Raw genomic sequence first — 23,948 nt, 5'->3', positions numbered from 1 at the left:
TTCAGTTGATTTTTCAACCTTAATTTTCAAACTAAGTTTGAAATCTGTAAATGTTTGCATTCTTACCTTTGCATATTGGAGGTGGGTGGCTCCACTGCCTATTAGCCTGACACTGTGCTTTGGTTGGTCCTTGCATAACATACCCAGTATTACACGAGAATGTCACAACATCATTGAAGTTGAAACCGTTTCCACTTGTTCTTCCATAAATAGGACTACCAGGGTGACCACAGCTAACGGCTAGCAGAGCATAAAACAGAGAAACAAAAAACAAACAGAGGATGCTGTTATCATTTTTCATTATTTTTGATATAACAGATAATAGTTATAAACATTTGTCTTGGTTTTTGGTTTGGGCTGAAATAGAGTTAATATTCCTTTTCAGGGACTAGATAAGTGCTGTGTTTTAGATTTAGCTTTGGGTTTGGTATGAGAAGAATGCTGATAGCACACTGATGTTTTCAGCTGCTACGGAGACTTCAAGGACTCTCCAACTCCCCATGTTCTGCCCGTGCGCAAGGGCACAGGGAGCAGGGAGGGAGCACGGACAGAGCACCAGACCCAAACTGGCCAATGAAATATTCCATATCATGGAACGTCATGCTCACTATATAGAGGAGGGGTGGTTGGGAAGGATCTCTCTCGCTTCTGGGATTGCGATTGCAGGATCTTGGTATCTCGGGGTCACTAACCAGGAACGGGCTGGATATTGGTTAGCAGGTGGTGAGCAATTACACCATACATTGCCTGTTTATATATTTCTTTTTTTTTCCCCATCATCGTCATTGTTCTCGCTTTATTGCCATTATTAAACTGTTCCTATCTCAGCCTGCGAGTCTTCCCTCACCCCTATAATTCCCTCCCCCATTCCCAGGTGGGGAGGGGGAAGGGAGGGTGACCAGCTGCATTATGGTTGGTTGCCAACCAGGCCCAAATCACGACACCATTATATAATAGTATTTTAAAGTTCTGGTATTATAAGTTACTGGTTACCTTCCATGAAAGATTCATATTTCTTTCAAATGAATAAGAACTAAGATATATTTTAGTAAATGTTCAAGAACTTATTTAAATATTTAAATAAACTGAATAGAATTTGACATGCAGAAATAAAGACAAATGAAAAACACTTTTCTGAAGAATCAGGAGAAAAGCAAGCACTTGATTTTCAATACACGTAGTCTGAAATGGAAAGGAAATATTTCAGTGTGTTAGTACCTCAGGTATTATTTCTTACAAATATGTCTTAGTATGACTCACTGTTTTATCTTTATCTACTTAATGGAGTTATAAATTTGTAACTGATTATATGAAACATTATGGGCACTGTAAAACTTCTCTTGTATTTATACAAAAACTGACTACAGAAGTTGTAGTTCCTTTTCTGTGCCCACAGAGACCAGGTGCAAAAATAGTAAGTAAAGTAAAACACAAATTGGAATTCCCAAAATAAGTCAGAAAAAGTATAAATATGTTCTTCTATGTCTTAAAAAACTCCAGGTGTTGATAAAATATTCATCAGTAATTTAGAATTAAAAAAAAAAGTCACAGAATAAATTAACTCTCAAATTTTTATCACTTTAGAAACATCATTCTTTTTCTAAATTAATTTTGTTACGTCTCACAAATATATGTTTTCTCCACATAGAATAGACTTACCATGATAAATCTAAAAGAAAACCATGCATATAATCTAAATATAATAAAATTTAGCAACATCAAAAAAGTCAAAATGGCCCATAAGAACTAGTATAGCATACAGAGAGGTCAGACTATGTTCTATGAATGAAAGTTAAATTGAATTCCGTATGTTCTATTGATATCACAAAGTAATTTGATTTAAATATATTACCTTTTTGTTACTGGTATCAGAAATTTTTATATAAGGACTTATATTTTTCCCAGAAAGAGTAATTGGAGACATATACTAAATTGTTAACATTTGTAAAACTTTCAAGCAAAGTTATGAATTCAGCCCACAGAGATGTTTTTTAATGTACATACAGCAACAATAAGAATTATTCTGTGAAAAGAAAAGTATGAAATTTGCATACAGTTTTTAATAATACCCATGAATATACAGTAGCAATACAAAACAGTAGTAATATGTCTTCCTACTGTACAAGCAAGAAGACTGGTGAATGCAAAATTCAAGAAAACAGAATCTCTAAATTTAAACACATTATCTCAAAAATTAAATTAAAACACCTAAAGGTAAATAAAGAGGAAATGTAAGACTATTCTTCTACACTTCACTTGAACCTTTAATCTGAAGTGGAGCTGTTCCTAAATATCTATCACAAAGTTAGGTGCTGTTTATAGCAGCCTACTGCAAGTCTAAATTTCTTCCCAAGTCTTGTGTCCTTTTCTGAATTGCTGTATTGCACATCCTCTGTTACTGAAACAAGCAACTTCCATTTGATTAGAGGAAGAAAATACGTCCACTTTCTCTGCTGTTAGCATATCCAAACCATTTTTTTTTTCAAGTCTAACAGATATTAAAATTTTAATTTAAAAATTCTTGATTATTGGTGTCTAATTTTATTGCCTTAACAGTTACCTATAAAGAAGTGTGTTGGTCTGAAATGTAATATAAAGAAGTAGTGATCTATTACTTTGTGTATTGTGATTCATCATTCAGATAGCTTCTGCTACAAAACTGTAACTATAAAAATAGAATATTTGGAGGCGGACTAATACATTTTCAATACACTGATATCACTGAACCTGAAAATCACTAAAACATAGCTGTAATTTTCTTGAGAATCCTTTGAAACTCTCAAATTTTTCTAAATGGAATACAGCATTTTCTGCTATTACTTAACGGTATTTCATGTGATATGTTGACACACTTACAACACAACAGGAGCCTCATTAACAAAATACAAAATTCATGCTAAAAGAAAACAAAACCCAAACCAGAAAATAAAATAACAGTATTTCTGTGAGAAGACAAAAAAAAACCAGCATGATTATTGAAGCAAACATTTTAATCATCTGTGCCGACATTGTAATTCAAGAGTATCTACTTATCTAACTACTGCAGTCAAAGTAAACATTCATAAAATATTTCCAAAAGCCACTAAGATATAAAGCCATTTTCAAATTTGGGTACCTGGGTGCCTAAGCCCCATCACTTTTTGAAGAAGTTTCATATTCATATTTAAATGACATGTATTTAGTTGCCAAAATATTCAATGCAAATTTTAAGTGACATTAAAATACACCTTACAGATGAACCACAGATTGTAGGTGGCCACATACTTTTGAGGATTTGTTTTAAATATTTTTTTTTGAAGAATGTCTATGAATTTGCAAAGTCACTCCTCATCTTGTCTAACATAGATATTCCTGTAACATAAATCAGTGTGTGTTGCCATGCTTACTTACGCACACAGGATGGAAGCTGACCAGACCAGTTGTGATCCTGTTGACATATTCGTACAGAAGAACCAATTAACCGAAAACCAGGACTGCACTGGTATACAACTGTGTCTCTATATCCATAATTTTCTCCAATTACTTGGCCATTGACTATAAGATCTGGAATACCACAGTGACCAGCTATATTTTTCAAAGTAAATTAAAAAAAAAAAAAAAAAAAAAAAAAAAGAAGAATTGTCAGTAAATATACCATAGAAATTCTGAATATAACTCCTTAATTAAAATAAGAAAATGCTGAACAACTTTCAACTTTTTTAATTGACTTAATTCAAAGGTTTATTTTTATTAACTTGGGGAAAACTGCAGTATTGCATTTGTATAGATAGGACTGTGCACATATAATAAATGACAAAAAGACAGTGTAGCAAAGAAATTAAATGTCATATATGTGATTAAATTTAAAAAGATGAGTAATTCCTTTTTATTGAAATCTGCAAAATTCTGTATTATTTCCCATAGTATTATTTTGGTTAAGATTAAACTTAGTAAGACTAAAATTACAACATTATAATTTTAAATAAATTAAAAAATTCCATATAAATATAAACAAAAATAATAGAAATATTATAAATCCATCACAAATATTAATCCATGCGTATGCTATAAATATAACCTTCTTACAATAGAAACAAATTGAATTTAACTTGGACAATTTATTGCTGGAGCCTAACTCTCTGGATTGATTTCCATCCTTTCCTATTGATTACAGAATAATCCCAAAGAGTTTAACATGTTTGGGTTAAAGGCAATCAGTGCAGCTACATCCAGATGTCCTGCAACCAAAAACATTTCTATCTCTTGCCTCATATTCTACCCTCTATTCTCAAAATATGAGAAATTATTTATTTACACTATGAAAGTCACAAACAGATATTTAATATAGAGAGAGGCTAGGATAAAGAATAAACCACATGTCATTTATTATAATTTTTTTTAATTAACTCTGGAAATAGGCACTGTGATTCAGCAAATAATGTAGTTATGGAAAATCCTCTGAGAATGGTTGACCTCATGGAGACTGTGACATATGGCAGAGAACTCACTGCAAAATGAAGTAAGGCAAGCAAGAAAAACAAGCAGTGTTTCAGCTAGTATTAAAGTAGAAGAAAAAAAAAAATATTACCAGCCTCCCATACTCTTCTGCTCTCCTTTTCTCTTCTACTTCGCAAAACAAAACGCACAAACAAACCCCCAAAACATGAGGTTGCTAATAAGAAAGGACATTTAGAAACAATATCATTTGGATTGGTTTTGGCTTTGAACTTTTAAGTGTTTATAATACTCTGATGTAATTTTCTGCATTTTGCCACATTCTTTCAGGTCTAGAAACTTCCTATACAAAAAAAAAAAAAACAAAAAAAGAAAAAAAAAAAAAAAAACAAAAAAAAAAAACAACCAACCAAACACAAATCTGATATTTTCCTATAACTCCATTATGGTAATTAAAGCCTCATAGAGTATTTTATCATATGAATCATGATAAAACCATCAGAACTTACAATATAGGTAGTATGTGAATCTTCACACAGATAAAACTGATGAGTGCAATTTGCCTTCTGTATAAGGAACAGGAGTACAATTCTGGTACTGTTCAAGGGTATATATCCCCTGTTTATCCCCTCCCCATTTCCCTCAGTGTTACATAAGGACCAAGCATACTTCAAATATGTTTTGTTTTCTGGGATAAGATGGCAAAATACATATTTATAAAATTTTTGTCAGAGAACTTCCTGATTCTCCTGGAAGGCTGTGATCTGTTCAGTAAGTAGTAGACTTCCTTGAACATGCCAGAAAGGTCCAATTTCCCTATCATATTTATGATGATAAATAGGACTAACCAGATGAGGTGTAAAAACTGATCTAGAAAACACTAGTTTCTACCAGAAGCGCAACCAAGAATTTTGCAGTGGCTCAGACAATGTTCAAGGAAATTATTTTCTAATTGCATTTAATTACAAAATTTGTCCTAGTACTTAATTAAGATTTTAGTGTTACTTTATGGTAGTAGAGCAGAAGCAGAATACATCACCAGAAAGGTCAAACTCTATTTTCTGTGCAGACGGAATAAAACTGAAGTAATTCAACACATCAGGTGACTAAGATCACAGTGAAGTTCCTGCAACTGTGTGGGGACATTACAAAAAATATTCAATTGTGACAGGTGAAAACATTGTGAATCACCTGCACGTCTTGCATTAATGTATCTGTCTAGCTTGAGAAAATTTAAAATCACTTAAAATTCCCATACTCTCAGCCTACTTCCTCTTACTGTCATAAATCTCTCAGACCCTAATTTTGAGTTCTATTGAATTTCTTTTTTCTTTCTTCTTTTCTTTTGACTTTGTTTGATATCTTCTGTTGACAAAGGGAGAGCAGTGGATGATATTTACCCAGTCTTCAGTAAAATATTTGACACTGTTTTTTACAGTCTTCTCCTGGACAGACTGGCAAGGTACAGATTGGGTGAGTGGTCTCCAAGACAAGCAGGGAATTGGCTAACAGGCCACATTCAGAGGGTGGTGATCAATGATTTTTACTCAGGCTGGCAGCCTGTCACAAGTCAGATTCCCCAGGGATTGATATGAGGCCCCACAGTGTTCAACATCTTCATGAATTATCTGGATGATGGGATTGAAAGCACTCTCATAAGTTTGCTGATGGCACCAGACTGGGTGGTAAGATAAGCACGTCAGAAAGGAAAAGGATCTTAGAGACACCCACGGACAGATTGGAATAGTGGGCTAGCAAGAACAGTATGAAGTTTAACAAAGACAAGTGCAAGGGTCTGCACCTGGGATGACATAACCAAAGAGTGCAGCACAGGCTAGGATCTGTGTGGCTGGGGAGCAGTCTTGATGAAAGGGACCTGGGGGTCCTGGTGGACAACATGCTGAACATGAGTCAGCAGTGCGCTGCTGCAGCAGTGAAAGCAAATCCGGTACTCGGCTGCATCTGCAGGAACATTACTAACAGTGGTAGGGACATGTTCATCCCATTCTACTTGGGGTTTATCAGGCTGCACCTGGAGTACTGTGTCCATTCTTCTCCCCACTGCTGAAGAAAGATGCAGACAGACTGGAGAGGGTACAAAGGAGGGCCATGAAGATAATCAAAGGGTTGGAGTACCTGCCCTATGAAGAAAGGCTGAAAGTGTTAGTCCCTGAAGAAGAAAAGGCTCAAGGGGGAACCTCATCACAGTATTCCAGTACTTAAAGGGCAGCTACAAAGAGAATGGAGGCTCTCTGTTCACAGGAAGCCACATGACCAGGGGTAATGGGTACACGTTCGACTGGGAGAGTACTCATCTCAACATAAGAAAGAATTTTTTTTTATAGTAAAAACAAACATTCACTGGAACAACTTTCTCAAGGATGTGGTGGAGTCCCCATCACTGGAATTTTTCAAGATATTATTGGACAGGGTGCTAGATAATATGATGTCATCTCCTGTTCCCATAAAGGGTTGGGCCACATGATCTTTTCAGGTCCCTTCCAGTCTGGGCTATTCTATGATTCTATTTCTTCAAATTCCTCCTCCTTGACCATTTCCTCCCACTCTGTATAACAGATACATTTTTGGAGCACTAACTGTATTGCATAACTAATTGTGAATTAGTCACTATGAGTAAATAAGTGTATATTTTTTAAATATTAGAGCCTACTCATATCCTTGTGTAAGATTTCTAAACTGAAAAATAAAGAAATCTAAATGTATGAAGAATATTATAAAACTGTAGTTCTATCATAACAGAATTCTAAGTCAACTTACTGTGACAGTGGTAAGGAATTAAATATAATTTAAAAACAGGATATGCCAGACTTGTGACACATCTTTCATCACAATTTTAAAAACAAACAAAAACCATTCGGGATTTGCAGGATTTGTCTCCTGTTTTTTACTCTGCTTTCCAGAGGAAGTTTTGTCTAAGAGACATAAAAAACTGCAAAACAAACACCATCCCCCTGCCCCCACCCCAAAACCCCCTACCCAAAACAATGGATTCAGCCTTATTTGTTTCATTTTCAAAATACTGCCTGTCATGTAGGTGCATGCGGAAATCCGTTCAATATGTTTGCTACTGAAAGTGTATGTAATAGTATATAGAACTCCTGTTAAGAGAACTTTTGAAAACATTACTGAAATTTCCACTAGTTTATGCAGCTAAATAAATTCCTTCAATTGAAATTAAGTCAGTGTCTCATTAATATTTTCCAGATTTTTTTTTTGTTTGTTTGCTTTACTTTTTCACTCTATTTCACACATCCACACAGCTGGTCTCCCTCAGAGGAAAGGAAGACCTTTCACTTATAACAGTTACTATTACTACTTTTCCAATATGAAGAAAATAAGAGGAAGGAAAAAAACACAAACAACTAACAAAAAACCTCCCCACCATCCACATCTGTATCTGGAAGAGTAATTATTACTTAATTTAACTTCCAATCTATTCTGGTTTTGTTGTATTTCTTCTAAAAGCAAGGCCTTTATTCTTCTCATGACTATTAGTAGAATTCTTCCCTTTTGTCATTTTTCTCTTAAGATACCTATGAATAAAAGAATTCCAAAATGTTCATTATACATTAAGGATACGCTCATATTCATTACTCCATATCCCGGTATTTTTTATTATTAATTTTACTGTTAATTGTTTTTCAGTATTTCCATTTAAACTCTTATTTTAAGGGATTTGTGACAAATAAAGATATTTTTTCCCCTTATTAACATTCTGAAATTAATTTCTCAAGTGCCATTCAGTAGCCTTTGATGCTTTTATTTCTGTATTATGTGCTTGTTTCTATATATACAGGTGTATATATATAATTACATTACATTACATTATATTATATTATATATATTTACAGGTGAATATATACATATAAAAATAAGGCGTTGGGTTTTTAAGGGGATTTTTGATTATGGAAAGTTTTCAAAGCTTTCAGATTACTGCTGATACTTTAGTAGTCTGAGGAAAACAAGTACTGCACATGTAGAGTACTCTAAGAAACTGCCTTAGTTTATGAATGAGACATGCTTATTGTGCAAAGGCATCAAAGATCAACTCTATTCCTTCATTTTATCTCACAGCTGTATCCCTAAAACTTTTTTCCATTCCCTTGCTTGTATTATATATATATATATATATATATATATATATATATAATCTACCATGTAATTCTTGTCAGCTTTGTCACACTGGTCTAAACAAGGAGTAACATATGATTTCACTACTGTAAAAAATAGTGCAAAGCCATCAAGGGACATAATATTAAATCTCTTCCCATTTGAAAAATACGTGATATTTACTCCAATTGAATCATTATTGAAGAGGAACATTTTTGTTGTGAAATATGGTATAATGAAACTGAATAAAATTATGAAACTAGTTATTGTAATGCCCAGCCTTCATTCAGTATAGCCATAAGCTGTAGCTAACTGACTTTTGTAATGAAGTAGCTAAATTATTGCTCCTAAATGCAATCCAGACACAAAACTGCTCAGGAACTAAGTTTTGCAGGTGGAGAGTGTATTCCCTAGGGACTGAATCAAAATACTGCAAACTGGGTATCATATTGAGAGAGCTCTCTGCAAATATGAACAAAATGTGCTGCCAAAAAGAAAAAAATATGGCAGAAACTGAAAACAGATGCAAAAAGATAAGGAAGCAAAAAACAAAGGACTGCTGAGAAAAGACTAAGACTACTGCTAAGAAAACAAAGGTTGAAATACTGAGCAGCAGAGTTGTCTCCTGTTTTATTTTATTTTTTTTCTTGTTTGCCAATTTTTTTTTTTTTTTGCAAATAGTTGAGAAAGGATTTAAGAAATACTCATTCTATTATCAATTTATAATCCTGTTTAAACAACAAATAAGTCATTGAACATTTACTTATCATGGATAGAAGACATAATAGTAATTATCTAATGGAATATCACTTTTTTATCCCCAAAGTAATACTCTTATTCTAAGACCAATTATAAGCAAATATGAAACTGTTGTGGTCACCATGGAATGCTACTGAAAACAAAAAATAAAAGCAATCATATAAAATCTGTGGGAGATATGAGACAGAAGAAGTGGTTCAAGCAGTGAGATCAATACTGTTCTGCTGATCTACATTTATCAGAATCAATGAGTGAGAAAAAAAATAGAATGCACCCTTGTATGGTACTTTGCCAAACACATCTGCATAACAAATAGAACACTTACAGCACTGCATTAAATATTGGGTTGTGGATAAAAGAAAAGCTGAAATAAAATTAGCAAATGTTAAGCAAAATCTCCATTCAACAATTTGCAATAATTAAATTATCATAATTACTACTACTGAGGTGGAAAAAATATTCTAACACCCTAGTAGTAAATAGCTGACTTCACATTAGGTTAGGATTCTGGACAATTTTAAACTAGCCCATTCTGGACTACATTCAGGATAGCCTTGTTCATTGTCTATGTCTTTATTTTAGTGCTGTGTCATAGGTCTGGGTGTAGTTCCATCTTTTCTATGATACAGACATCAAAGACCTATACAGAGATTCTATGAATTCAGCTAACATCCCTAGGTCTTAATGTAACCTGTAATTTATAATACTGAATCAAAAGATGTGACTTCTGTAAAGGCAATGAGTAAATGCTACAAAGAAATAGATTAAATATGAAGGCTTTACTGCATAGCAGATTTGAGGGGGAAATAAACTATAAAATTCTCAATTTTCAGTCTAGCAAACCTTGCGAATAACTACATGAAATATTAAGAAGCAAAATTAGGAATGAAGAATATTAATAGCATGTAAGCACCAAATAAATTACCTATCTTGACATGAAATCCAGCTCTAGCAACGAAAAATGATCAGAATAACTTAGTGTCAGAACCTTTGAAACCTCAGATGCAAATGAAGTTTCTTTTCTGCAGGTTACTCTCCAAGATGCAAGAGTAGGAATAAATGAATACAGAACCCTTATATTAAATGGCAAAAACATGCCTATGCTTATTTTAGCTGTCAGTAATGTCAAATATATGCATAGTAGTGAAAGGAATCTACATATCAATATATTATTGAAGAAAGAGATTTAGGTTATTATTCAACAAAGTTAATTAACCTGTCAAGATGACCTCCGATGAGAAGGGAATAATTATTTGCTGGAATTTCTTTCTTCTCTACAGGGACTGCATTTCTTACAACGGTATATTTTTCACATCCTCCTGTTCACAAACAACATCTTCTGTAGGAAATCACTGTATTGAAACAACACTGCACAACCCTAGAAAAAATAGGGTTTGGGGTCTTTCTCCTGTTAGTTTCAGAAGATGCTCACCTTGCCAGCTGTTCAATCTGTACTAAAACTGTTCAGGATGAATTATAACATTCTTTTAAATATTTTTTTAACTCATGGCCCACAGAAGGAGGCTCTCTCCTGAATTCTTTGAAATGGCTGAATAATTCTTTTAAGATGAAACATCATATATCCCATTTGAAAGTCTAGTTATTATTATGCAATAGTATTGAAGAACAAAAAGAAGCATGTCTAGCTCTAGATATATTATTTCATTATCACTGGAGACACAGATTCCCTTTTAGTTGAAATACCAAGTTAAAAAAAGAGATGTTTAAAATCTGTCTTGAGGAAGAAGTTATGTTATGCTTGTATGATTTTCCAAAACTTTTAGGGATGAAAACAGTGGCAGAAAGGCTACACTTCAGAGGATGTGTAGCCACAGAAACCTTTCAGTGACTGAAAGCTGATTGGGAAAATACAAATACTATGATTCCTTCATGCTTACCTGATAGAAATTTAAAGGTACACTCAGTCCTAAGTATGCATACTTTTCTCTCAAAATAAAAGAATTGAAAAATAACTTTCCAGCTCTACTGTTCTACCTTGTTCTTCCAAATACATAAATTGCATATAACAGAAATATGTACATATTTCTGTTCCTGATTTAATTGATCTACAACATGCATGAATTTAATATCTTTTCATACCTTCTAATCTGGTTATCTAACCTCCCCACTGGTGTTTTCATTAACTAATGTACATACATCTCATAAACTGGTCTTATGAAAAAAAATCTTTTTATCCCTTATCACGTTATCTTTCAGTTGTGAATTGACTGGAGGTGCTAAATGGCAGATCCTTACCTGTCCCACACACCTCTCCACAGCACTGATTGATTCATGCACTGGTTGATCTGCCCTAGACGGTATATCTGCTACTCTTTTTACAGCATTGACAGCATTGCCCTGTACAGAACTATTGGATAACTGTTTTCTTATATGTCATCATGTTTTCTTTGTGAGTAGCATGCTCTTACCAATGACTCATTAATGTTTGGAATTGGTGTTTTTGTATGAAAAAAGTAAGAGAGAGTTGAGCAAAACTGGAGTAAAAATTCCTCAGCTAACAAGTCACAGGTTCTATCTACATCAGCATTTTGCTTCAGATCCTCCTTGTAACTTTTAATATGAGTTAAGATGACATTTAGCCCAGACAACTAGAACAGATACTGTCCAAGGAAAATTCTCTGGACCATATTTAATGTAGATATAGAGAATTCATTAGCAGGTATTGGTGTTATCATCTGCTCCTTTCTGCTGGATTATTTGTTGATGCAGACAAGGGCACAGTATGTGAGGTTTATTATTTCTCTTAGAAGAGATGAAAGGCATATCTGATACTGTTGTATGGCAAGTATGAACAAATGTGGACGTTTAATGCTCACTCTAACACCATTACAGTGGGTTAACATTTTTACTGCTATATGTCTTTCTTTATTGAAAAATCCTCTACTATTAGTCATGTATTGGAAGCACACCTCCATATGTCTTACTGATCAAGTAAACTTCAGTCTTCATTTATGTATTTTAATTCCTATGGATACTTAGCATTTTATAAAGTTGTGTTTAGTTCTCTAAATGAACTAAATATAACATCATTTAATAACATTGAGATTAACAACAAAACATGTAATTTTATAGAGCTTTAAAAAAAATTAATCATTTATTGTTTATCTTGATTTCAGATTTAATACTAACTTGCTGAACTGAACACATCTGTCATTCTAGAAATTGCTGAATCTTTCTAGGACATATGTATGAAATGACAGCAATTAATTTTGGTGAAGAAGAGAGACAATATCAACAGATCTGTGTTATCAACATGCTTAGATGTCAAGAGGAATTGAGAAAGAAAAAAAAATAATAATAAATGAAGGTTAAAGTTAGTCCAGCTGAGTTGAAGAGCATGTATTCACAACTTAAAGAAATGTGAAAAACTGGAGTTAGATTACCAATCAACAAAAAGGAAAAGTTTGCATATGATATCTTTCCTCTAACAAGTTTGACAATTGGTTGAAAATAACATTTTTTTCCCAGTTTTCAAATGTTTTTCATTTATATGATGTCTAAGCATCTTCTAAAATTACTTTGAATCATGCAACTAACACAACTGAAAGAAACTTGATACAATTATATACCCCACAAATAGAAGTATGAAACTTTGTACATTACATTAACAATGAGCAAGGTCCTAGCAGGAAATAAGAATGCTTTGGAATAATCTAAGAAAACAGTTGCTGCTTTAAAGTATAAGAAGAATTGGACCCAACAGAAAAGCTTTTCAAAGCATGCTATATTTTTGTACTTTGTTGATTTCTTTTTTAACTAGTAATACAGGAAACGAATAATACAGGAAATATTGTAAAAGCCAACAAATGACCTCAAGAAAATTAATTTCAGCACATACTGATCTCCACTACATCAACTTCTATCCACAGTCACTTTTAAAACTGTGCTGCTTTCTGGAAATTTCTCTGTATTTCCTTCTGCCGAGCTACATGAGAGGAAAAAAAAAAAAAAAAAAAAAAAAGTAATCCTGATCTTCAAATAATGGTGTTGTAAAAAAACCTTCTGATAGTGCTTCTCATTTAAGTTCATAAAAAGTCTGAAAATGGTGCTAATGAAGAAAGGGAAGAAAAACTTAGTGTTAGAGAAACCTTAGGAAATGTTGGGAAATTTTGTTCATCATTCACATATCAGTTAAAAAATCTGAAAATACTATGGAGTTAATGAAGTAGACCCTATTTATATCATCTCTGGGAAATGCTCAGTTAATAAATAGCTGATAATAAGCATTAAAACAGCTAAATAAGAAACCCTCAATATTTTTATAGTTATGAAAATATATATTTTAATGATCATTATTACTCATGTCAGTAAAATAAAGCAAACAAAATTACTGTCATAAATAAATAACATAATGTATATATGTTAAGTTTGCATATAAACAAAAACAGAACAATCAATTTGTTCATCAAATATTTAAATATTTTTCCCTGAGGAATGTATATAACAAAATACACAGATTTGTTGCTCTTTTTTATGAATAGGATATTCAACAGAAATCTATTCTGTTTCTGAATATTTCCCAGGATTTATTACATAGACTTTTCCACAGAAACTGATTTAATGTATTCAGTGCAGAAAAAGATCAATCAGAATATACTGCAAAAGGCTGTCTGTAACCTTGGAGACACAACAGTCATGGCTTTTGTCTTTGACAGTTACTTTATTTTAAAAGACTAAAGTGATTTTTTTCATACTTTTTCACCATAAAATCTTGTGAAACATTTATTTGTTTTTAAGACTTCCACAACAGAATTACTTCAGGAGCTCTCTCTTGTTTTGATTTGTTTATTTTTTCAATTTGAACATTGTTTCTTCTCACCAGCTATGGAGAACAATAATACTGATACAGAAATCATTTTCCTACTACATTTAGTGAAAGATCAAATGATGATCATTACATTAATACGATTACTCACACAGTACTACATTGTTATTTAGGTATTCTGAAAAGAAAAAAAAAAAAAAAAAGTGAAGTTCAGAAAGGAGAGCAATTGTGTTAAATGTTCTAAATCTCTTTGCCACCTACTTTCTCCTAAGATTCAATAGCCATAAAGTTCTATCCTTCTTGTAATAAAAGGAGCAGGAAAAGTAAAAGAAAGACAAAAAAGGGCTGTGAAAGCTATCAACCTATTCTGACACTGCTATCGCTGTCATTATAATTGTTCACTGTTGTCCACAACATCATGGAATTTGATTTGTGTTGTAATACAATTTGGATTTTAGTCATTAGTTTTGGTGATTCGGTTCTTACTTTTTTTCTATTTATTGTCTGTATCTAATTAGGTTCAACACTAATTAGGTTTAGGTTCTTTTGCTGATATTTATATTCTTATTTATTCCACCTTTCATAAATTTTTCAAATTACACATAAATGGAATGAAAATTATGTTGTCCAATGTAATTATTCAGCAAAATTATATGAGTAGCATTTTTTAAAAATGATAGCTTATCTTTTTAAACAAAATACTTGGAAAAGGATACTACTGTATCCTGTAAGATTTTATTAATGTCATCTAAGTGTATTCTTAAGGGCATCTTCAATGCTTAAAACATAAATACACTGGTAGCCACTTGAGCCCAAGCATAACTACATTTTTCAACAAGTAAATGTGGAAAGACTTTAAGATAAATAATAAAGGATTACAGCTGTGAGCAGAAAAGCTTTAGATGTAGAAAATGAAGTTTAAATTTTTTCTTACTGTTGTTCAGTGATTGAAAACAAGCACCAGAATTGATTCTTAAGTTGCACAAAAATATATTTCTTAGATCATTACAATACCCGCTCTGTAGATCTTCCTGCTGTATTTTATTTTCTTTCTCACGCATTCTACAATTTATTTAATTTTTTCAATTTCTTCCACCTTCTGAAAACATTTTATTTCTCAGCTTTTTAAACAAATTTCTGAATTCTGATTTGTCATTAGCTGAACTCATCCCTCTACCTTAAGTCTTACTAAATTACTTGTTGAAGAAACAAGAATTGAAATGAATTAATCAGAGTTTTTCCAGAAAGCTCATTTCTGCATTTTGATGTAGCACAGTGGGCAGTTGCAAGAGCAATTATGGTAGCCATTACTTTCTCTGTTTTATAAATTTGCTCTGTCACTAGCTTTGTTTCTTTTTTTTTTTTTAACCAAACTATTTTTTTAACAAGCTTTTTTTGTACACTATATATGATGTACATTACATACCATTTCTGTAAGTAAAACTTTTATTCATGTTCTCTTCAACAATATGCCATCATTAAAGCTTTGAAAATAAACATTTGAAGAGTTACTGTAGTCCTATTAGTCTGATATGAAAGGCAACTTTTAGATTACTGTTTTCCCTTCTAGTCATATAGTTATTTTAACACATTTTCTTAACTGTTTATTGGTACCGGACATATGAACTTAATAATAATGAATCTCTTCTGAGAAGTAAAAAAAAAAAATTTATATCATCTGCAAATTGATTACTTTGAGTCTTTTTTTAAGATTCAAGTAAAGATTATGCAACCTATTACTATTAATAAGCTTCTATGACATTTGTATTTCTACAGACAAATGTATGACAAATCCAATTAATTCTGTGTTGATCTTCAATTAGCATAAATTTATTTTGGCAAAATTCTTAAACACAACTGTTTTTCCAAGGTGCTATTCAAAAATAGCACATAATTCAGCTTGTTTCAGATCAGTAGGCCTCTGATGAAAATTTTTACATTTCTCCAAACTTCAGTAACTGCTACATTTGCAGACAAACCAAAAAAAAATAATAATAAAAAAAAGTCAGAAAATTTTGATTACACACATATTATGGTGCCCCAAAACTTTCAGATTTCAGTCTATCTTAACATTTCTGACAACTTAGAAGAAAAAGAAAATCAAACATGAAGATCTTTTCTTTTTACCCCACTCTGTTAAATGAGTTTTAATAGTAAAAGTGAAGCATAAACAAAGCTCCTCTTTTCCCCTCAGGTATATATCAGGAATCATTCCAGCTTTTGACTTGTAGCTTGATAAGCAACACTTTCACTCATTCATGAGTCATTTAAATTATGATTAAGTGAAGATTTGCAGCAAATAATGCTTTGTTAAAGAAGAAAAATTATTTGGAATGGAGAGTAGTCTAAAAAGCTAAACGGCAATCTGCATAAAGAGATATTGTAACACACCTCTATATTTAATGTATATACTAGTTCAGATTTTTTGAAAGTCAGTTTATGGATATTCTTTTATATTCTCATGCCCCCACAAATGGTAAGGTACAATATGACATTCATATTGCATTCTAAAATCCAATTACTATTATAGCTTTGATTCCAACTGAAACAAAAATGTTAATTGCATATAGAGTTAAAATCAATGTCTCTGCAGTTAACAAAATAACCAAGATCAAGGTACACATGATCATAATGAATTAAACAGAAGCACTGAAATTGTTTCACTGAGATCACATGTTTATTTGATTCATAAATAATTCAGGGACTGGTGTCTTACTATTTTATATAAATGAAGATGTCTAAACATGTACAGTTAAAGGATTTCAAATTCTGTAAGTAGTATCTGGACAGTGATTTACTCTGAGAAAGAAGGCTGCAGTGCTCCTGTCAAAGTTTCTAGAAATATTTTTTTATTCCCTCCTCCCCCTCAGTATTTTTTGCAACTGTACAGATTAATTTTATAATATGACCAGTAAGTTCAGGTGTACTATGCAGATATTTTACTGAGGATATATATGAAAGCTGATACATCTGGAAACAATCAGTCTTGATATTTATGTACAGCCCTACTTTAGAGATATATGCAGCAATCCAGTAACACAGGTTTTGAAAGTTGGGAAGATACTGAAGAACAGATTCGTGGAAAGGTAACCCTAGTTATAATTTGATAAGGAAAACAACCCTTCCACGCACATTTTTAAAGTGCAGAACTCTCTTCAATGTCTGTGCTAACAGAAAGAGACAAGCTGGTTCACTTTTCTTACTTTTGCCTGCTATAGAGAAAGAAGATAAGCAAGCCATGACAGTAGTATCCATACCTAAACATCTGGTTTCAATTCCACTCCAGAGTCCCGAAGACAGACATTCCCTCACTGCAGAGCCAACTAGCATGTATCCTGAGTCACAAGTAAATATAGCTGTAGATCCATATGTGATTTGAGTTCCAATCTTATTCCCATTTGGAGGTGTAGGAAGTTCTCCACAAGAAATAACTTTATGGTAAAACCAAAACAAAAGAGGAATGTATAGTTGAGTATCACAAACACACATAAAATAATACTTATCAACCAGGAACACTCACCAGCCAGTCAATGAGATAAATAAATTTCACAGTTTATGTATTTTTCTCTGTAGAAAAAATAAGTTAAAAACTCCTCATATAAAGTCTATTACTTCCCCAGAAATAATACTTATGAAAGAGCAGGGGTGGAACAATTAAAATTGCCTCTGTAAAGTTAAAAACCCCCACCATTCAGAACATTATTAATTGTTATTTACTTACCTTGGTTTTATCAGACTTTTTCTTAATATTGGGATATCACAATTGTTGCCATTTTAAAAACTGTCTTTATGATTCTTTGGGAAGATGTAATTTTTATCTTCCAGTTCATAAAGAAATGCTTGCCCTAGCATTCACACAATATGTTGTTATAATGAGTGAATGAATGGAATTCCTTGATATTAATTTAAAATTCAAAGAAAATTTTCATTCAAAATCATTATTTTTCACTTTAATAATTTTCTTTTAAAAATTAGTAAAAAGACATTTACTATTCATAAGCAAGATAGTGGATTATTAAAGCTTGAAAGTAACTAGTGCACTTTACGCTAAAGAAAACGTAAGTGGTAATAATGCAAAAGAAACTTCCCAAAGCATAGTGAAAATGTTTGCCTTTTAAAGAAAAAAGGGTTACAAATACATATATAACATGTAAAATATCTATATACAGAAAGAGACATATATACAGACATATACACAATATTTATAACTCTAGAAGAGGTGAAATATTGCAATTAACTTTTAAAAATTCTCTAAATTATAAATGAAATTTCCATCAGGTTATAAAGAACTCAAAATTAAGGTTAATTTCCAATAGAATGAATCTGTCTTCAGAATTGCATTTTTCAGCCCCTTTTTTTATTAGTTCGAAACATATTCTCAATAAATTCTAAGTATATGCTAACCTACAGTTATCTGTCTTATCTACACTTTCTTTTTCTGCTTTTCATGTATGTGTGGATTTATACACATACATGCAGTTACACACAGTTTGGATACATGCACCAAAGAAAGCCACAGTCTATCTCATTCTATCAGAGTGTATGTCATGTGGTGTTTCAGAAAGAGGAAGAAATTTGGGCCTTCAAAGTATACCCAAAACCTCCGAGATTTGAAAAACACATGTTTAAATTTAAATACGTAAAGAAACCTTCTTTTCACAGGAGTGGGGGAGTGGAGCATAACTGTAGCTACACATTTAGCTTGTTTAAAGTATCTGAATATTCATTACACATTTTTTTTGAAAAATGGCTATTGAAGGTTATCAGGATACCAGCTAATGGTAGGAATGATGTGGACTTGCACACTATATAGTAGCCAGCTGAAAGGAGAGATTATTTTATTTATCAAGTGTGTAAGCAGGATACAAAATTTTCACATTTTTCTAGACTGTAGAACATTCCTGACCTAGAAATATATATATATATATATATATATATATATATATATGAAAATGTTCTCTTTATTTATTTGTACTTTTATAGACTTAGGGACCTTTAAAATCCAGAAGCGTACTTACAAATATTTCCTTGTCACTAAACCCAATGGATTGTATCTGCAAATATTAGTCTTTATGATACCCAGGAATTCCAGCCAGGAAACATTTTTTTAATTAACTGATTCCGATATTTAATTCGTTACTTTCTAATTCAGCCAAATAAAATATTTTCATCTGAGGTCTGTACAGCAGATGCAGATACAAGATGTACTCACTTTGGCAGTAAGGTCGCTCATTTCTCCAACTCCAGGTGCCATTAGCAAGACACTCAATAGATGCTGGTCCCAAACCATAATAACCTGGATCACAGCTGAAAACTACTTTCGTTTTATATTCATAATGTGAACCATTCACTATTCTCCATCTTCCATGTTCCAGTGTAAAAGAATTGATGCTTGGACAAGTAACAACTTTCAAAATAATAAAAACATATAGTTATTTGTGGCTTAGTACAGGCAAATTAGGAAAATCTGTACTATTATTAATTCAGAGATATATTTTAAACACAGTAACATAATATTTGAAGAGTAAAGCTGTATTTGAAATTGCCTGTGGTTAGCAGGTACAAGTTCTCTCATTCTGTCTCAGGCAGAACACTGACTGTGTATGCAGAGCTATGTAATTGGTGTAGATAGAATACATACCATGGTTGAATTACTTGTAAATTGATAGTCATGGAACTCTTGTGACACTTTACAGCAGACATCAAAATCTTTACTAAAATGTTAGCTACATTTCAATACAGGAATTATTTTTCAACTCAGGTAAATTCTGTGAGACCTTAAAGACTCATTTGGAGAGGCCGTGCAGTGGTGACATAAAATAATATCCATATCCAAGATAGTTGTTCAGCAGCTACACATTTTTATCTCATACCATAATACTATGTGTTCTTCCTCCAAAAACTAAACAAAAAGGTTCTACAACCCTAATCTAATAGAAAAAGTTTAACAAGCATAACAATTTTTTTTCATGATCAATAGGCACAGAGGAATATCTTTGCTGAATACTACTTTCTTTCTATTCAGTTTTGTTCTTTAGATAGAGGAAAAGGCATGAAGGAATTCAATTTACAAGAACAAGAAAAATTAAAAAAAAAAAATGAAAAAGGGGAAGAACCTTGAAAATTATTTTAGGGTATGTTTTCTTTCCTTTTCAATATTATTGGGTGAGATAATTCAAATCTTAATGTGCATCAGACACTCTAACACTTCTGTATCAGTCTTACAATCACCTGGGTTTTGATACCCCATTTATAACTGATAGTATCTGCTTCTCTTTGTGACTGAACATGCGTTTTCTATTCAGTGATGTTCCCACAAGTTCAGATGGTGTAAGATTATAATGATGGCCTGAATACAAATAATAAGCAGCAGTTTCAAGCAAGTATTCCAGAGCACCAGAGACTTTGAAATTCTGGATAGTAAATAGGGTTTGTTAACAGTATATGAACTGTGCAGCTCTCACTGAAGATATGGCTTTTGCATAAACCTCTGCAATCATTAACTTTGATTTAGCTGTAAGTTAAGTATCAGTTTGAATATCTTCTATAATCTCTAGTGTACTACTTCAGCTGTCACAGAATGTTTCAATATATATCTCAGATATATACATTTCAAATATATATTTCACAATAATTTAATAACACCAATTATTAATAGATTAAAATAACCTGAAGCTGAACATTTAAGTAATGAGAAGATTTGTGCCCTGGGTAAATAAACAAAATGTACAGCCAGGCTCTTACTCACTGAAGAGCTTTTACACGTTACTTACCTACACAGCGAGGTGTTTTATTGTGATTACTCCAGGTACCATCCGGCTGGCAGACTGCAGTAGTAAGTTCCTTGGCTGATAGTCTATATCCATCATTGCAAAAATAAGTAACACGGGTGCCAACTAAGTAATCTGTAGTTAATATCCCACCATTCAATGGGGCTTTAGGAATTCCACAAGATATTGCTGAATAAAGAGAAAGACACTAGTTATTTTATATCTTATTCACTATAAGCTTCTGCTCACCTCAAAGGGTTTATGCATTGTAACATCAGCAGTATTACATTCATAAAGATGACTTTTTAACTCATTAATGTGTGTTTTAAGACTAGAAATAAATCCCCTTAAAATTTTAGGGAATTAAATCTGACAAAGTTTTTGTCTCTTGATGAAGGAGGTTAAAAATAAGAACAAGGGTTCATAATTCTGCATCTATCCATTCAAAATGCAGAAGATAATCAAAGAAGAGAGAATAGAGAATAGCTGGAAAAAAATGCGAACAGCACGGTTGAATGAGTAAAGCACTAGTCTGAGACATTAAGAATCTAGATTGTACTTCAAGTTTCTTCCATCAGATGTACTCTGTGACCTCTGGCAAAGCACTAAAATTAATGTTCAGCATTCCATTTTACCTCCTGCAAAGCAGAAAGAAAATACCCTTTTGAAGATATTGAAAATTGGCAAATGAATGTGTAAGCAAATTTTTTTTTAATTATTTATTTATTCAGCCAAAAGAAAGTACCAAGAGAAGATCTGGCTCTAAATATTGCTCTGTCTGTTTTGGGAATAAAATTAAACATCAACCTTTTCCCATTTTAACACCATAAATCTAATGCAGGTCAGATGCAAAAAAAAAAAAAGGGGCTTAGGCACTTAACTCTTAAGTATAAATACTTGATTAAAAACAGTAATCTATTCTTGTCCCTTTTGTGAACTGATATGATGTAAGACAGATCTGGTTCATAAGCAGTATAACAACAGCGTGGCACTGTACCAAAGCTAATAATTGCAGCTGAGAAACAGGTAAAGAACTAACTCTATTACAACTTGCAGAACAGAGGTGAAGGTATCAGTGTTACAATGTGCTTGAATTGCCATAAAAAGAAATTGCATATGACACGTAAATTTAAAAAAAAGTCACACACTGTACTGAGGAGATCACTGAAAACTATTATTAATTTGCTCATTACCTCATCTGGGCAACCATAACATCGTATATCTTATGGCTATCACAATACCTACTGGTAACTGGAGACAAGCACATATTTAGAAGAAAATAAGAGAACAGTGATTAGGAGACAGTGAAGACCCCAAGAGAGATATCAAATTCCATCTTCTAAAGTCTAATAAGACATGATCCAAGAGGGATAAAAAGTGACAAGTTAACTAAACCAGAAGGTCTATTTCTACTTCTTACCAAACATCTGACAAAGCTCTACTATTTCACCTGATATCACCAAAGAAAGAAACTGAGGCTCCATGACACTAAAATGAAAATATATGACCAAGTTGATCTTTAGTATATTTCAAATTCCTCTATAGCTTGGATTGCAGTAGCAAACATTAGGCAGACCTGTCCATGCAAAGAGGAGGAAAACCAAAATATGGTATAACCAAGGTATAATCAAGTAACACTGTTTATTGCATAACTGGCCAAGCTAACCTCTTCCTTCAAAAGCACATGTTAACCATAAAAAGAAATTTCAGACAATAATGGATTTGCCAGAACCAAGTTCACTGACAGTTACATCAGGACCAGTAATCAGCAGAGTATAAAAAACTAATATCCACCTGCAAAAGACTTGTAATATGTTAGCAGCAGTTTCTTATGAGTCTGAACACCAACAAAAGCTATAGCACTATTTGTTCACATATGGCAAATTCTGTCTCTTTTAGCAATCAGCAAAATATATAGCAGCTATTTCATAGATACAACTTGAGGTGGTTTATATCTACCATTAAGTACTCCTTCAGAATTCAAAAATCTCCTTTGTGACTTGACAAATTTTAAGTCAAATTATCCATGTAAAAGAATCAATCTTGTGGCACAAGAAAAATATATCCTTCTCTTAACCTCAAATTTTTAAGAAACAAGTTCCATCCCAGCACGCCATATGCTTGATAACAGCCTTTTATATAAACAACAGAGCTTCCAAGGAATCACTCAATGATATTTTTACAGCAGTTATGAGCTGAATTTTACATATGTGGAAACTTGCACATAAATTTATCTCTTAGTTAAGGGGAAAAATGTGAACTGATCAAGACAAGTTATTTTCAAATCTGACAACTTCACAGGAAAAAAATTACATATATGGAACACCCAAAGTGCCCAAAAAACAGGTCTACCACAAAAATGTCATTATATGTCAGCTTCATCAGTATTACAAATCAACACCATAATTATAATGACAACTGAAACATTAGTTGTAGAAGTATCATTAAAGAACGCATAAATTTTGATTTAGATTTCTCATTTCCCATTGGATGACACTAGTAAATACTACTGTGATTTGACTGGTAATCTTCATTTAGGAGACAGAATACAAATAGATTAAAATGAGATACATTGTTTTTAAAGAAATTGCAAGTATTTTTTTTTAACTTGCACTGCTATTAAAAAAAGAAATAATAATAAAAAAACTAAAACTCTTTTTTCTTTTTTTTCTGTGTTAAATGATCATCTGTGGCAATCCAGCACTCAGATGTGTGAAAGAACTGATTAATATGGTTTAGTTAGTTACATTATAAAAGATAGAGAATGTGAAGTAGAAGGTGAGACATTGTATCTGATATCACCTGGCACACTAGTTGGTAAATTATGTATGGCGATTATAATAGTTGTAAAACAGTGCTTATCCTCTATCCAATGAAGTTCTAAAAACCACTAGCCCATGCTTAAGAGTTAGAACCACTTTGTCGTGAAGCTGTACTGCACAGTAGTAGGGGGAATGGCAAAGACCTTGCGTCTTGTAAATATCCTCCATGAAAGAACATGAGGGATACTGACTGATGGTGTTCTCAACCTCTTGATACGAGAGATCATATCATAAATCTTCTGTATC

The 23,948-nt window shown here is 32.5% G+C and overlaps 1 protein-coding gene across 1 annotated transcript in view; it reads right to left on the bottom strand.

The window, feature by feature from the left end:
- Positions 1-23,948, bottom strand: part of CSMD3 (CUB and Sushi multiple domains 3) — a 703,442-nt gene that overhangs the window by 63,976 nt on the left and 615,518 nt on the right. The window contains exons 51-55 of the mRNA XM_042785878.1: positions 20,884-21,069; positions 19,323-19,517; positions 17,368-17,541; positions 3,391-3,564; positions 67-240 (exon numbers count right to left, since the gene is read on the bottom strand). Of these exons, the coding sequence (XP_042641812.1) occupies positions 67-240; positions 3,391-3,564; positions 17,368-17,541; positions 19,323-19,517; positions 20,884-21,069 (903 nt within the window). The remainder of the gene's footprint in view (positions 1-66; positions 241-3,390; positions 3,565-17,367; positions 17,542-19,322; positions 19,518-20,883; positions 21,070-23,948) is intronic.

The sequence above is a fragment of the Tyto alba genome, unplaced genomic scaffold, assembly GCF_018691265.1.
Source record: "Tyto alba isolate M040663 unplaced genomic scaffold, T.alba_DEE_v4.0 Super-Scaffold_9, whole genome shotgun sequence".
In the NCBI taxonomy this organism is placed as follows: domain Eukaryota; kingdom Metazoa; phylum Chordata; class Aves; order Strigiformes; family Tytonidae; genus Tyto; species Tyto alba.
The sequence above is the reverse complement of the archived record's forward strand: the minus strand, read 5'-3'. Positions and strand labels throughout refer to the sequence as shown.